The sequence below is a fragment of the Furipterus horrens genome, unplaced genomic scaffold, assembly GCF_987537825.1.
Source record: "Furipterus horrens unplaced genomic scaffold, mFurHor1.1.pri manual_scaffold_8, whole genome shotgun sequence".
Taxonomy (NCBI): domain Eukaryota; kingdom Metazoa; phylum Chordata; class Mammalia; order Chiroptera; family Furipteridae; genus Furipterus; species Furipterus horrens.
Genome location: NW_028327178.1, coordinates 19265754 through 19282464, shown reverse-complemented (window position 1 = coordinate 19282464; position 16711 = coordinate 19265754). Strand labels below are relative to the sequence as shown.

The 16711-nt window shown below is 44.9% G+C and overlaps 1 protein-coding gene across 2 annotated transcripts in view; it reads right to left on the bottom strand.

Annotated features, from left to right (window-relative positions):
* LOC150002597 (lipoxygenase homology domain-containing protein 1-like) overlaps positions 1-5467 on the bottom strand; it is a 147205-nt gene extending 141738 nt beyond the window's left edge. For both annotated transcript variants that reach the window (XM_090285096.1, XM_090285097.1), the window contains exons 1-2: positions 5338-5467; positions 2430-2544 (exon numbers count right to left, since the gene is read on the bottom strand). In XM_090285096.1, coding sequence (XP_090141222.1) covers positions 2430-2544; positions 5338-5467 — 245 coding nt within the window. The remainder of the gene's footprint in view (positions 1-2429; positions 2545-5337) is intronic.
* Between the last annotated feature and the right edge of the window lie 11244 nt (positions 5468-16711).

Sequence of the window (16711 nt, the reverse complement as noted above, 5' to 3'; positions counted from 1 at the left end):
TTAATCCTTCCTGGACATGCAGTAAGCTGAGCTTCCACTGATCAGCTTTCAAGTAAGACCTCCTACAGTCTGGTCCTCCCCAGCCTTTCAGACCTTCCTCCTCTCTGCCCCTCCTGTAGGTCCACTCTCCCCCGCCCCCATAGGCCTGTGGGGGACTTGAAGCCTCCATACTTTTGCAACTTGCTTTCCTTCTAAAATAACCTCTCTCTGTTCCTCTCTTATCTCTGTCCTTTTCACCATACGAGGCCCAAATTACATGTCCTCCCCCAAAAAGTGCCACTCTAGCCACACTGATCCTGCATTGACCACTGAGCTCTGACAATTGCAAAGAACTGGGACAGATGCTACAGGCACAGAGAAGACCTGTCCTCATCTTCCAGTTACACCTGGCATCTCTCTACGCATCACCTCTCCAGGGCATCAGCTGACCCTGCAAACCATGCCTGCATCCCAGAAACCACCATGCAGAGCCCTCAGGACCAGCCAGATGGGGGCCCGGCCAGACCTGTGCTTCTGCTTTCCTGCCTGGAGCATGATGCAGATATGGGAGAGATCCCTGTCAGCAGACCTACGAGGTAACTGGGGGCGGTTACGGGTTGTTGATTCCTATACATGGGGCTAGCCCAGAGAGACTGGCTGCCTACAACTGGTTTCAGCAGGGCCTGAGGCCTCCTGGCCCCCCCAGTTCATTCAGGCTTTAGACCCCTTTCCCATGGTGCAGCCTTTCCTTGCCCACTGAGAAGAAGCTGGAACTCAGACTCCCAGTGACAAACCTCACACCAGGTTATAAAAGGTGACTCTGAGGCCTCTCCTGAGAGAATGTTTTAAAAATGAAAAAGGTAAGAGGGAACAGTCTGAGGATACTGGGTGCACAGAAGAAGGATAGATAGTGAGGAACCACCATGAAGAAAGAAAATGGTTCTTTTTGTTTAAAAAAGGCAGGCTTGGCCAACTCCCCAAGGTCTAGTAGGAGTGCATTCTGGGAGGTCACATGGCAAAGAGGATGGACATTTCATGTATTCTCTTTACTGTGCCCACATAACTGGAGGGAAAGGTTCCACAAGCGAGTCACTCTGCAGAGTAAGCAGCACAAGAAGGCAGGTACCCTGTTCTGTGGAAATGGACAAAATAGGACATTACCCCAGCCTCGACACTACTGCCTTTACACCATGGCACACAGTCAGGGTAAGCATGTGACATGGGGCCCAGTCACTCTGCTAAGCATAGGATGCGGGATGTCCTGGCCTGTGGACCCCACCCCTCCATAGCTTCCCCTGCCACCCCTGGAGGTGCCAAGCCATAAACCCCACAGATCACAACCTGGAGCCTCAGGAGGCCTCCAGGAGAGCCTCCCACATACCTGCCAGGGCCACAAGGCCACGTGATCAAGGAAAATGTCTACATCAAGAACCTGGGGTTTGTAGGACCAGCTTACCACCAAGAAGCTCCATGACTTAGAGCTGCTCCCTGTTCCTCTCTAGGCCTCAGTTTCCCCATGAGTGGTTGAAACAGATTTAGCAGTTTTCAAATATCTCTTGACTAGGGAGCTCTTGACACAAATAGAATCTGACTCAGAAACACGGTGGGTTAAGTAACTATAAATCGAGCTGCTCTGGAGGAAGGAAGGATGGGTGGGCCCAGAACCAGATGATCAGCCCTCCCTGTGCCATTCAGCACAGATTGAACACCAGCTGCCTGGACCATCCGTAAGGCCCCCAGACATCTCTGGAATTCATTGATTCTGCTAAGTGTTACTGTGTATATCTGCGTGCATGTGTGTTGTGGGGGGAAGAATTGAAGAAAGAAAGCAGCTCCTGCTCTCAATGGGCTACAATGAAATGGAGGGCACAAGCGTATACACACACATGCACATCAACACAAACACACACACGAATAATGCATATGCTGACTTGAGTGGCAGGCAGGTTTAATGTATCATGTTGGTCCTTGGGTGAGATGGAAGTACAGAGCATTTAAGCTCATGGCTCCCTCACGTGCATGATCTTGTCTCTTCTTCTCAAAAGTCATATGAGTTTTGTAAAAGTTGGGTTATCGCTTCCAGATGATATATGAGGAAGCCAAGGCCTTGGATGCAAGAGATTTGGCCACAGTTACATGGCAACTCAGTGGTAAAGCTGGACCTAGACCCAGATTCTCAATTCCCAATGTTCATTCTCCCACATCAAGGGACAGCTAATATGAATTCTTGGGAATTCCAAGACCCACAGTAAGCATTTCTGTACACAACACAATCAGGAGAGAACTAGGGAAGGTTGATAGGAAATCACTGGGAGAGACCTGCTGACACATGGTTTGTTGTTAGCAGAGGCCCGTACCACTTAACAGGTCTGTGGACACACATGTCTTCTCTCCTGGGTTCCGGAACCACATCAACCCGAACCAGGATCCCAGGCTGAATTGGTACTCACTCGCTGCTGAGCTGGACCTTGGAAGAGAGCCCATTGTCTCCAAAAACAGTGATGAAAACATTGGCATCTGTCCCTGCGCCACGAACATCCCCCGTTTCTACTGTCACCTCGTACACTGGAGGAACAAAGAAGACAGGTGGTAATCTCAATAGTTGACTTAAAGGTACACAGCTACTTCTTAATTAGGACACTAACACTGCACACTATGATGCAATTTATATGAAACTCTAGAAAAGACAGATCTAACCTATTTAACAAAAAAAGCAGAATATGATTTTCCTGGGGTTGGGAGTAGGAGAACTGACTGAGGAGGGGCACAGTGAAATTTGGGGGGGATAATTTAAATATTCTCTATATAGATTGTGCCAATGATTATACAGATGTATACATGTGTCAATACTCATCAAACAGCACATTTAAAATAGATGCATTTTTCCTGGGTAGCTCAGGTGGTTAGACCATCATCCCAATACACCAAAGGTTGCAGGTCCAATCCCTGGTCAGGGGGCATACAAAAAGCAACCAAAGAATACATGAATACGTGGGACAACAAATCAATGTCTCTCTCTCTCTCTCTCTCTCTCTCTCTCTCTCTCTCTCTCTCTCTCTCTCTCTCAAGCCAAAAAATAAAAAGTTTAAATAAAGAAATAAATAGATGCATTTCATTGTTAAGTAAATTATATTCCAATAAAGTTGGAAAATGGACAAAAGACTTAAACAGGCATGTCATAAAAGAGGAGATGGCTAGTAAACATATAGAAAAGTGCTTAGCATCATTATTCATTAGGGAAATGCAAAATTAAAATTACAGTGAGATGCTGCTATATACCCACCAGAATGGCTAAAATTAAAAAGGCTGACAATACTAAGTACTGACAAGGATATAGAGCTATTGGCACTCTCATGCACTGCTGGTGAGAGCGTAAGTTATTATAAGCCTTGCTCGCTAAACATAACGTCCACCCTACGACTCAGTAATTCTACTTCCAATTATAAACCCAAAGGAATTAGTGTATGTATCCATCAAAGGATGTACAAGATCTGTAGTAGTAATAGCTAAAAACTGGAATTAACCCAAGAGTCCATCAACAATACAATGGTTAAATCAATGGCAATGCATTTATAAAATGCAATGGTGCACAACAACAACAAAAAACAAACTATATAACATGTCACAACATGGATAAATTTCTCAGATATAATGCTGAGTGAAAGAGAAGCTAGACACACACACACAAAATATACTGCATGATTCCATTTACATGAAGTTCAAGAACAGAAAAAGCTAAACTGTGGTGGTAGAATCCGGAATGCTGTTACCTCTGGGAGGTAGAGTGAAGGAGCTTTATGGAGGCTGGAAGTATCCCGTGTCCTGTTCTGAATGTTGGCTATACAAGCATACACGTGTAAAAATTTGTCACATTGTATCTTTATGTTTTATGCAGCATATATTTCTCAATTTTTAAATTTAATTTAAAAATTAAAAATTTAGATAGCTGAAGAACTATATCATGGAAGACAAATATATCGTGGATAACACAAAATTCTATTTGACTCCAGAGAAGACACCCCAACTCATAAAGTTCCCTCATCTGCACAAAGATCTGTCAACAGCAAAGTAGAGTTGCTCCTAGCACAAAGCCTGGTAAGTGGGAGATGCTGAATAAGGTATTGCCAGGATGAATGAATGAGCAAATACATGAATGAATAAAACAATCAATGAAATGAGTATGAACTATGGAATGAAATGGACGAATATTTAAATCCCAGTTCTACTATTACTGGCTATGTAGTTTCAACCAAATTTCTTACGAATATTCAATTTCCTTCTCTCTGAAATAGGGATAATTTCTTCCTTGAGGGGCTGTGGTATGGATTAAATCAAATAAAATAAAGTTTTCAATGGTAATATTCCTTCACTTAGCATTTCCATTTCTGGAAGCTTCTCTTGCAGACACTCTTCCACAGCTGGTTGAAGGATATACATGCCATAAGTAGTAGACCTATCAACATCACCAGCACCATCATCACCTTCATTGTCATGACCACTATCATCACATAAGCACCACCATCATGTCATTATCATCACCACCACCATCATTTCCATTATTGTCATCACCAACATCAATACCCTCACCATCACTGCATCATCTCCACTAAAATTTCCAAGGAGGCTGCCTTGGGAAAGTGTATCCCAATATATGCTGGGATGTAGGAGAGGAGAGGGCCCCAGGACTGGAAGCTTATGCAGGATGGCCTCTGAGGTCCCTCTGGATCTCAGATTCTGGTATGAGTCATTCTCTTCCCCTCAGGGCTCTGTCTCAGTCAGAGATAGACCCATGTACCTTCTCTGGTTCACCTGGCAAGAAGGCGGAGTATTTCAAAGCAGCTCCCATGCACCCTAGGAGACTAAAAGGACAGGGCCTTGGGGTCCAGAGTAACTGCCTTCTCCACTTGGGCCACAGTATCTCTTGGCAAAGCCTGAGGCCCCCATCTCCATTGGCCATGGTGGGCAGAAGCCCCCAATCCCTGCTGGGCATGCAATGAAGGATCAGGCCCCCTCCCCACAACACCCCTTCACAGCCTTGTCAGATTAGGCTCTGCCTGAAGCAGGCCACACCAGGGAGAACAGACTGGAACATGGCTCTTGGGATGTGCAGGGCCTAGAGAGTCCAGGCCCTGTGGTTCTAGTGTATTCTGTGCCATGAAGGCTGTGACAAAGGGCAGGTTGCCTTGCCTCTCTACAGTGGGGGCCTAGTGTAATGCCTGCCCCATCTACTCCCAGGGTCGTAGCACAGGCGCAATAGGATAATTGGTGAGAAAGGGGTTGGTCTGGAACCTCTACATCCTCCCTCCAACCTCCTAGGCACCCTGCTGCCCACCCTCCACCATGGGCCAGGACCCCCACCTTTGGTCTTATAGTACTCATTCTCCAGCTCATCCTCGTCATCCTCCGAGTCATACTCCAGCAGCTGCTCCTCGTATAGGCCGATGAAGTCAATGTCTTCCTTTCTCTGCTTTCTCTTCTGGAGCATCATTTTGCCAGCTACCCGTCCCTGGTACTTGCTGCCTCACTGCGAACACCTTCCTGCACCTCCTGGGAGCCGCAACTCTCTCTCCCTGAGCTCCTGCCCGCACGCCTGGCTGGGCCAGAGCCCACACTTGGATCCCCTGTGCCCACAGTGCTGCTCCTGTTCCCCTCGCTTCTTTGGCCTCAGAGCCAAACTCAGTGCCTTATCTCTGCCCTTCCTCTCCCTGGACCCTCTTCCACCACCCTGTTGCTGGTCACCTCCTCCCACACCTGCCCTGGGGTTTCTCCTTGGGCTTCATCACTTATTTATGGGGACTGAGAGCAGGCTGTCCTCCTTCCTCCAAGCCCCTCCCACCAGCTCCCTCTCCCCACTTCATGGAGAATCAGGTGACATCAAGCCCTTCGCATTAGTTTCCTACCCAGCCTCCCAGCAAGGGGGGGCCCCTGGGACCCCTTCCACTCCCCCCCACCAAAGGCAGGTGGTGACCTCTTCCCATGGACAGTCCCTTAGCCTCACAGGCTTCAAGGGTTGTGAACAGCATCCCTAGGCCTGGGACCTTTCTGAGGAGGGCAGGACCCCATATCAGCCAAGCAGCCTGGATGCAGAGGCATCTGTTTCTCTCCATTATTCATGGCCTCTGATTGTCTTACGGAGCAGGTGAGGTTCTTACCAGCTCCTTCTTGGTCTTTCTCTCTGCTTCCATCTCAAGACCACTGCCTCTGGAAGTGGCCATTCATCCAGGGGACACCTGCTGCCCTTCAGAGAAGCTGCTCTGACCAGCACTGGGACCACCCACAAAGCATATGCTGAGTTGTGAGTGACAGCATTGCCAGACCAGAGTCAAGGACACTGGGGAAGCCCACCACTCCCAGGTGGCCCCACAATGCCCAGGCGGGTGGGCAAGTTTAACCAGCATCTCTTTTAACAAGAGCTCACGTCTGTCATATTGCCCTCTGTGCTCTCACAGGAGGTAGTAAAACCCCTCAGCCCATTGTGGATGCCAACACTACTCGGCCCAACCTTCACCTCCCGCAGCCCCATTTGGGGGATTCTGAGTCAGAGCAAGACAACCAGAGCCCAGGGGCCCCCTCCACCCTTGACCAGCAAGGAGTTTCCCTCAGGGTCACTAGGCTCCTCTTCCTTGCTTATTTTACTTTATTAAGATTTTATTAAGGCTCTTAATTAGGATTTTATTAAGATTTCTTACAACCCAAATTGTAAGATTTCTTTGTAAATCCTGAAATACTAGAAACTGTCAATCCTCTGTCCTGGCTGTGTGAGGTCATTGGAGAGAACTGGGCCGGACTACCAGCTGTTGGCTGTGTGGCCTGGACAAGGCCTGTCTCCCATCCATAAGGGGGATACTAGTGGCCCATTAAAGCATACCGAGCACTTGTTCAGGAGTGTTCAGGAAGTGGAAGCCTCTGGAACACAGTAGGGGCTTAATAAATGCTTATGACTTCTAATGGGTATTTCTCTCTTTCTTCATTTGTATGGGAGTGATGGGGGTCAATGGTTGCTATTATCTCAGATTGTTCCAGAAGCCCTCCTTCAGATCCAAGATGAAAGGACAGACCCCTGTGTCCTCCTTTCTTCATAGACCCAGCTCACAATAGGACGCAAGAAGCCAAATGTGAATAGACTGAAATGTCTGCATCCTCCCAATCTCATGGGAGGACGGTCTTGTAAAGGCCTGTTTACTTGGTGCCCTCTTCTTGCTTCTCCCAGCCGTGAGCTCTCTGGGGGCAGGGACCACGGCCCCAGGTTCAATGGAAGGCTCCCAGCACCTATGACACACCTGGCACACAGAGAGCCTCCATATGCATTTGTTCAGTGAATGAATGAACGAACAAACGAGCATATATGTTAACAAAGTGCAGGCAGATCTACAATATAAAGCAGCCATGAAAACAAAGCTCGGTGTTTCCACAAAAAAAAAACTCTGTGAAGTGAAAAGAAAAGGCACTTCAAATAATATGAGTATTCCAGAACCACCACCGTTCTGAGCACATTGGCCTGGAGGAGAGGACTTTTTGAGGGGCTGCGTGCTCTTCCTTCACAAACATGAACGATTGTTCCATAGGGTGAGCACCAGACCAACCTGTGTGGCTGAGAGGCAATTCTTGTGATTACAGAAAGGAAGGTTGCAACCCAGTCCAGCAAAAAGTACGGGACAGCACATGCTGCCTGGGGTGACAGTGGCTGTGGGGTGACAGAGCTGTGAAGGCTGGATGGCATCCCTTGTCAGCCTACATCAGGGGGAACTCCAGCGGTCCGTGTGCATTTGGATCTGACAGCCCTCTGCTGGTAGCTGGGAATTTCTAAGATGCTGAATGGCAGGTGCAGGTGGACAGTGAAGCAACCTTGACAGGTCACCCAGCCAGGGGCCACTGTGGTAGGCCAGCTCCAGGCACTGCTGCAAAACCCAGACCAGAGAGAAGGGCCCTGTCCTCAAACCAATGGGGACAGGGAAGAGGGCAGGAAAGCCTCTGCTAGCTATGCCAGGGGCCCCCAGCTGGAGGCAGGATTCAGAAAGGAGGAGGCAGCTGGTCTGCAACAACCACAAGACTTTTTTCACGTTTGTCTCTTGTCACTTCCTTGTCCCATCACCTCGCTGCCAGGAGCTGAGGCCACCTGCTGCACCCTTAGCCCCAAGCCCCATGCCTAGGACTCCTGGCCACCAACTTCCCTCCCCTGTTCTGGGTCTCCTCCCTCATAGGTGCTCTCTGTCAAGGTCAATATTTTCTAAATATGGGATTCCAAGACCACCTGGAGTAGACTCTGCAGAAGAACTCATCGAAATGCTTATTCCTGTTGTCATCACCTGCCCCTGTACCCGACATACTAAAGGTGAAATTTGGAATCTGTGTTTTCAACAATCCCTTCTCCCCAAGTGGGAAGCATAATATGGATTAAATTGGGAAGCCATAGTAGCCTATACCCTGGCAGGTGAACTTGCTAATTTGATCAGCTCACCTGGGCTAAGGGGAGAGGATGAGCAAGCTTCCACCCTAGGGCTACACACTGGAGTCATGGGCAGAGTTTTTTCATGCTGACACCTGGGAAGGTCCAAGATGGTGGCAGCAGAGGAGGACACTGAACAACCCCCCTCCCATGAGCAAAATCAGATACAGGTGTATATAGTATAGGTAACAAATAGTCCTTCCAGACAACCAAGCACTATGACAACAAACAAGAGGAGACCAGAGAGAAATCTGGGGTCCAAAGAGCTGCAGGAACCCTCTGGAACAGGAGCAGCCTCTGAGCACACTGTTTCCATCCCCCTCTCACTTGGACAGGACTGGTGGGAGCTTGTTCCGGGTGCTTCAGCCTACCTGCAAGGTCACCCTGGTGCTCTCCCAGCCACAGTGCCTTGAGCCTTCTGCCTCCCAACAGAGAAAGCAAGCAGGAACAGCAGGGTGTTCCCATAGCCACCTGCCTCTCTGCTGATGCTGCTCCTGCCTGCTGGGCAGGCTAGTGTCCCAGGCATCATGAGCGCATGCTCAGGTCCAAGCAGCTTCCCAAAACTGCCCAGCTCACAGAGTGTACACAGAGGACTGTTCTTCATGGGGCTGTAATGGTAAATGAATACACTATGCTTAGATAAAGCTACCCATATTAATCTTAGTAAGCATTAAACCCAGCTTGTTACTCTAACCTGGTTTTTCACTCAAAGCTAGAGTTGACATGTTGTAAGTTTATTTTAGAAGCATACTTTACTGGAGTCAACAGGTTCAGTTCCTGTGCACCTAAGAAACAGTCTGACCTCAGAGTCTTGCTGACTCATGGACACTGACCATGAAGATCCATATTGGGCCCAGTAAGGACACTGCCCACCTGTCCACAGCCCTTCCACCTGACTTCTTTGTTACGCTTTCCCTCTCCTTTTTTCTCCTAAAAACCTTTGCCTGCACTGAGATGTTAAGCTGTAAATCTCCCAGCTAGTAATCAAAGTTATGTCAACCCTGTGTTTCAGTTTTGCAGTTGGATGAGGCCATAAACCACAGGTGTCTCAGGAATGGAGGAAGGCTAATTAAAATAGGGAGATACCACCAGAAGGAAGGGAGTGAGCTTAGGAAAAAACTGTGTGACTCCCCTTTCAGTCCCCCTTACTCTTACTCCCAAGTAAGGGAAAAATTCCATGCTCCCCAGAGGAATTTCCCCCCTTCCAAATTCTCCCAACTCCCTATAAGAATTACTGGCTTGACCAGAGATCCAGAGACATTCAGGGCAGCTTTGAAACATAACTCCCCTATCTTCTAGGTGAGTGGCATCTGAAAAACCCACTTTCCTTTCCACCAGCACCTGTCTCTCAAGTATTGGGCTTTGACACAGCAGGCAGCCAGAACTCTGTTCTGTTGCAGGACCACTTTCCATACAACAAACAGAGAGAGACTGTATACAGAAGGCTTGGAAACTGAAGGAGCTCACTGAGGACTGTGGGAATTCTTCACGGTCAGAGCGGGCTGGTGAACTCCATTGTTTACGTTCTCCTCCACCTCCATAAGGTGGGTGGGGGCTCTATCCAGGTGCTCTGTCCTACCTGCAAGGTCACTGCAGTGTGTTCCCAGACACATCACGTGAGCCCATTTCTCCCAGAAAAAAGGGAGCAGGTAGTATCAACAGGGCATTACTTCAGGCACCTGACCTCCCCACCTGGAGCTCCATAGGCCAGTGCTCTGAATGCCTTGGGCATTGCTCAGCTCCTACCCACCTGCCAAATCCACATGGTAGGTAGATTCTACCAGAGCCTCCTACATAAGGCCACTCTTCCAAGGCTGGGAGAGATAGCTGTTTTGTCTCATTCATTTAACAACACAGAAAGTAAAACAAAATGAAAAGACAAAAGAATGTCTCTCAAATGAAGGAAAAAGAAAAATACCCAGAAAAAAAAAAATCTAAGGAAATGAAAATAACTAATTTGCTTGATACAGAATTCACAGAAACAGTCATAAGGATCCTCACCAAACTTGAGACAGAATGGAGGAACTTATGGAGAACTTCAACAAAGAGTTAGGAAGTTATAAGAAATAACCAAGCAGACCTAAAGAATACAATAACTGAAATGAAAAACATATCTGAAGAAATCAACAGCAGATTGGCTAACAGAGAACAGATCAGGGACCTAGAAGACAGACTAGTAGAAATCAACCTATCAGAAGAGCAGAAAGAAAAAGAATTTAAAAAACAAACAAACAAGGATAGTTTAAGGGATCTCTGGGATAGCATCAAGTGTTCAAACATTTGCATCATAGGGATCCCAGAAAGAGATAAAAGAAAGAAATGAGAACTTTATTTAAAGAAATAATGATTGCAAACATTCTTAACCTGGGAAAGGCAACAGACAGGTCCAGGAACCAGAAATCCAAAGAGACCCACGCTGAGACATACTGTAGTTAAAATGGTAAAAGTTCAGATAACCTTGAAGGAAGCATGAGAAAATGAGTTACACACAAATGAAATGCTGTAAGGCTATCGGCAACTTTCCAGGCCAGAGAAAGAGGCAGGGTGCCTGTAAATTCTGAAAAAAAGAACCTATGTACTAGATAACTTACCACAAAACATTATCACTCAGAATTAAAGGACAGAGTTTCTATGACAATAAAGAATTAAAGGATTTCATCAGCATTAAACCAGCTGTATAAGAAATGATAAAGGGTCTTCTTTAAGCAGAAAAGGAGAAAAGGAAAGGCCATCACCAGAAGTAAGAAAATAAGAGAAAGGGAAACACCATCCAGTTAAAGCCAAATGTTTAATAAACACGGCAAATCAGACATTTAAAAAGCTGCTACAAAGGTTAAAAAAAATAGTATCAAACTCAACTCAAACTATAAGTTGTTAGGTGACACACAACACAAAAAGATCTAAAATATGATATTAATGACATAAAAATGGAAGAGGGAGTAAAAATGTAGTCCTTATAGAATATATTTGATCTTGAAGTTCTAGCCACAGCAATCAGACAAGAAAGAAAAATAAAAGGCATCCAAATCAGAAAAAAGGAAGTAAAACTATCATTTTTGCAGATGACATGATAGTGTACACAGAAAACCCTATAGACTCCAAGAAAAAAAACTACTCGACCTAATAAGTGAATTAGGCAAAAGAGCAAAGTACAAAGTCAATATTCAGAAATCAAAGGCATTTCTGTACACTAACAATAAAACATCAAAGATAGAAACTAGAAAAAAATCCCATTTACTATAACAACAAGAAAAATAAAGTATCTAGGAATAAACTTAACCAAGGAGGTAAAAGACCTGTACTCGGAAAACTACATAACACTGAAGAAAGAAATTAAGGAAGATACAAATAAATGGAAGCATATACCATGTTCATGAATGGGAAGAATCAAGGTCATTAAAATTTCCATACTACGCAAAGCAATTTATAGATTCAACGCAATCCCTATTAAAATACCAATGACATATTTCACAAATCTAGAACAAATACTTCAAAAATTTATATGGAACCAAAAAAGAGCCCGAATAGCTACAGAAATTTTGAGGAAGAAGAACACAGTAGGAGGAATCACAATACCTGATATCAAACTATACTACAAGGCCACAGTAACCAAACAGTCTGGTACTGGCATAAGAACAGACTTATAGATCAATGGAATAGAACAGAGAGCCCAGAAATAAACCCTGGTCTACATGGTCCACTAATATTTGACAAAGGGGGAAGGAACATAAAATGGAGTGAGAAGAGCCTCTTCAACAAATGGTGTTGGGAGAACTGGACAGGGACATGCAAAAAAATGAAACTAGACCACCAACTTACACCATACACCAGAATAAACTCAAGATGGATCAAAGACTTAAATGTAAGCCGTGGCACCATGACAGTCCTAGAGGAAAATGTAGGCAGGAAAATTTCAGATATCCCACGTAGCAACATTTTCACTGATATATCTCCTAAGGCAAGAGAAATAAGGGAAGAATAAACAAATGGGACTACATCAAACTGAAGAGTTTCTGCTCAGCAAAAGAAAATGTCAGCAAGATGGGAAAATATATCTGCCAATGATACTTCAGACAAGGGATTGATCTTCAAAATATATAAGAAACTTATATGACTCAACAGCAAGAAGACAGACAGCCCAATTAAAAAAGGAGCAAAGGACCTGAACAAACACTTCTCCAAAGAGGACATACAGAGGGTCCAGAGGCATATGAAAGAATGCTCAACATCACTAGCCAACAGAGAGATGCAAATAAAAAACCACAATGAGATACCACCTCACACCAGTCAGAATGGCCATCATCAACAAATCAACAAACAACAAGTGCTGGAGAGGATGCGGAGAAACGGGAACCCTACTGCACTGTTGGTGGGAATGCAGACTGGTGCAGCCACTATGGAGAACAGTATGGAATTACCTCAAAAAACTAAAAATGGAACTGCCTTTTGAACGAGCAATTCCATTGCTAGGATTACAGTATATCTGAAAAATCCTGAAACACCAAGTCAAAAGAACCTATGCACACCTATGTTCATTGCAGCACTGTTTACAATAGCCAAGTGCTAGAAACAACCTAAGTGCCCATCTGTAGATGAGTGGATCAAAAACTGTGGTACATTTACACAATGGAGTGATATGTAGCAGAAAGAAAGAAGGAACTTCTAGCATTTGCAACAACATGGATGGAACTAGAGAGAACTATGCTTAGTGAAATAATCCAGGCAATGAAAGAAAAATACCATATGCTATCACCTATTACTGAAGACTAATGAATAACACAAACAAATGAGCAAAATTGAACCAGAGGCATGTAAACAAGGAACAGACTAACAGTGACAAGGGGGGAGGAGGGAGGAAGAGAAAGGGGGTAAGAAGGGGAAGGGTCTAATCAAAGAACATGTATAAATGACTCATGGACATATATAACAGGGTGGGGATTGGCTGTGGGATGAGGGGTGGAAGGGTGTGGGTAGCAATAGGGAAAAAGGTGGGACAAGTGTAATAGAAAAACAAACAAACAAAAATTTTTACTGTGAGGAAAAGCAAAATAAATTAATAAATGAACCAGCAAATCCCCCCTCACCCCCCCAAAAATGAATATATTCGATCTTAAACAACTATCAGCTTAAAATAGACTGCTATAAGTAAAGAATGATGTACGTAAACCTCATGGTAACCACAAACCAAGAACCTACAAAAAATACATAAAGAACAGAGACAAAGGAACCCTAACAAAACACTAAAGGGAAAAAAAAAAAACAACCCACAAAGGCAGAGATCAAGACAAGAACAGAACAGAGCAGAGGAGTCCTATAAAACAACCTAAAAACAATAAACAAACCAAAAAATGCTTATAAGTACATAGTTATCAATAATTACTTCAAATATAAATGGATTAAATACTTCAATAAAAGGATATAGGGTGGGCTGAATGGGTTACAAAACATGGCCCATCTATGTGCTGTTTACAAGAGACTCACTTCAAATCAAAAGACAATACAGACTGAAAGTGAAGGAATGGAAAAAGATATTCCAAGCAATTAGAAATGAAAAGAAAGCTGGAGGAGCAATACTTATTCAGACAAAATAGACTTTAAAACAAACAAAAAAGTTTTAAAAGACAAAGGATATTACATAATTATAAAGGGGTCAATCCAAGAGGAGGGTATAACAATTGTAAATATCTATGCACCCAACATAGGAGCACCTAAATATGTAAAGCAATCATTATTGTATAATAGGATGTAGAGAAAAGGGAACCCTTACACTGTTGGAGGGATTGTAAATTAGTGCAGCCACTGTTCAAAACGGTATGGAGATTTCTCAAAAATTAAAAATAGAGCTGCCATATGATCCAGCAATTCCACATCTGGGTACTTATCCAAAGAAAACACAAACACAATTCAAAAAGATATATGCACCCCTATGTTCATTGCAGCATTACTAGTAATAGATAAACTATGGAAGCAACCCAGATGTCTGTCAATAAACAAATGGATAAAGATGTGACACATACATGCAATGGGATATTATTCAGCAATAAAAAGAATGCATTCTTGTCACCTGTGACAACATAGATAGAGAATATAATGCTAAGTAAAATAAGTCACAAAGACCAATAGCATATGATTTCACTTACATGTGGAATCTAAAAAGAACAAAACAGATGAATAAACAAATAAACAAAACCCAAACCGACCCATAGATACAGAGGACAAGCTGATGAGGTGGGAAGGGGAGATGGGGAAATGGGAATAAAATTTTTTTCACTTCAGTACACATAAAAGTGCATATAAAAACTATTGAAATAGCTAGGTTAAAAGAAAAGTTTACATAATGTAAAAAAACAAAGGAAATAAATGTTAAGACTATTAAGATGTTTTCCCCGCTCCCCCCCAAAAATGCTGGTGACTATGTCCGACCCCGGAGATCCTCATTCACTTGGACTGGGGTCGAGTCTCGGCACAGAGAGCTTTCAAAGTTCCCAGCGGAGGCGAGACACCTGAGCAACAGTCAGCTCTCATACCCCATGGGGCACCTTTGTTCTTTATTCCCACCAGGGGCAGACATCTCTTACCTCAAACATCGTCACCCAGAAAAGATCAACCCGACCTCCTCCCCTGGTCCGCTGAGGGACGACGGTCAAATTAACTCAAAATCTGAATGAGAACTGTGAGTGGTTTAATTGTGGATGACGCACGCCCCCTGCTGGCAGCATGTGGTTTGACCTCTGTTGTTGAAAGGTTATTAGGAGACTTTCATTATCGGGAAATACTAGAGAAACGTAACCATTTTGCAAGAGGATCCGTCCAGAGAAAAAATAAAATCCAGTGTTCATTTTGCCTGAGGGCCCAGTCAGAGGAAAAACAATAAAATGTTCATTGGAATGAATTTTCAAAAAACTGAAATCAAAATATTTTTAGACACCCCATGGCATTAGAACATGTTGATTAAGAGAGCGAGGTCTGAAAGAATACCAAACGTGAGGGGGACCTGGGGCAACTAGAACTCTCATACAGTGGCCGTGTGAAATGGTACTGCCCCTTGGGAAAAGAATTTGACACTTTCTTAAGAAGCAAACCAGGCACTTCCCACACAACCCAGAAATTCCACTCCTGGGTATTGACCTAAGAGCAATGAAAACATATGTCCACACAAAATATGCATGTGAATGTTCAGAGAAGCTTTATTCATAGTAGAAACAACTCAAATGCCCATCAACTGGCCAACAGTACTCAGTCATAAAACGAATGAAGCAGCGATAACATGAACGAGTGGTGCAGACATTACTCTCGTTACCCATCTCCTAAAAAACAAATTACCAATTACTTAGTCCCCAAAAATCTGGCACTGTCTGCTACTCCAGCCAGGTCTCAGTCCCCTGCACCCCAGTCCCACCCAACCTGACCACACTCACCCAGCGCTTTCACTTCCTGCTGACCTTCATATTCGGGTCCATGCCCCCTTCTCTGACTGGAAAACTGCAGTAAGTAATCCAAGATCTGATGACTGGTCACTTCTGTAAAACCCCCTTCCCCTGTGCTCTGACCTGAGGTACAGAACACAGCTCTGTTTTGTAATCCCCTCTGTACCTGGTACATCGGACAAGTAGGACTTGTGACTACGATAAACAGCTCTTTTATTTTTGTTTGGTGAGGACAAGCCTTCCCTTGACACTAGATAAAATCCTGCACAGACCCTTGACTTTTCTGATCACTATAAGGTCACTCTAAGTGACAAACCCTGTCTTACGTCGGTAACTAGGTCTGCGCAGTCCACGTGGCAGCACACATTCGGTCCTTGTGAAACTCACCCAGCCAGGCCGAGCTGCTGCCTTAGGCGGAGGGGCGGCTGTCCCTTTCCATCTTGCTCATCTCTTCCCACTCTTAGGAGCTGAGGTCTGACCCAGCCCCATTGCAGGGCTGGGTCTCATGGAAGTTTAAGGCTCAATCTTCCATGGGAACCTTTGCAGGTTTGCTCCCAGGTATCCCTGTGACACTGTGCCCTGGACAGGGCCAGGGCCCTCCTTTGGGTGGACAGTCCCCAATCCCACTTCACCTTCTGCCCCAGCAGTTCCCCTACAGACTCCCACTGTCAAGGTTCCCTCCCTCTGGCAAGCTACCCTCCCTCACCACCTTCACCAAAGCAAAATCCCTTTTTAAGATTTTATTTATTTTTAGAGCGAGGGGAAGGGAGGGAGAAAGAGAGGGAGAGAAACATCAATGTGCACTTGCCTCTTGCATGCCCCCAACTGGGGACCTGGCCAGCAACCAAGGCAAGTGTCC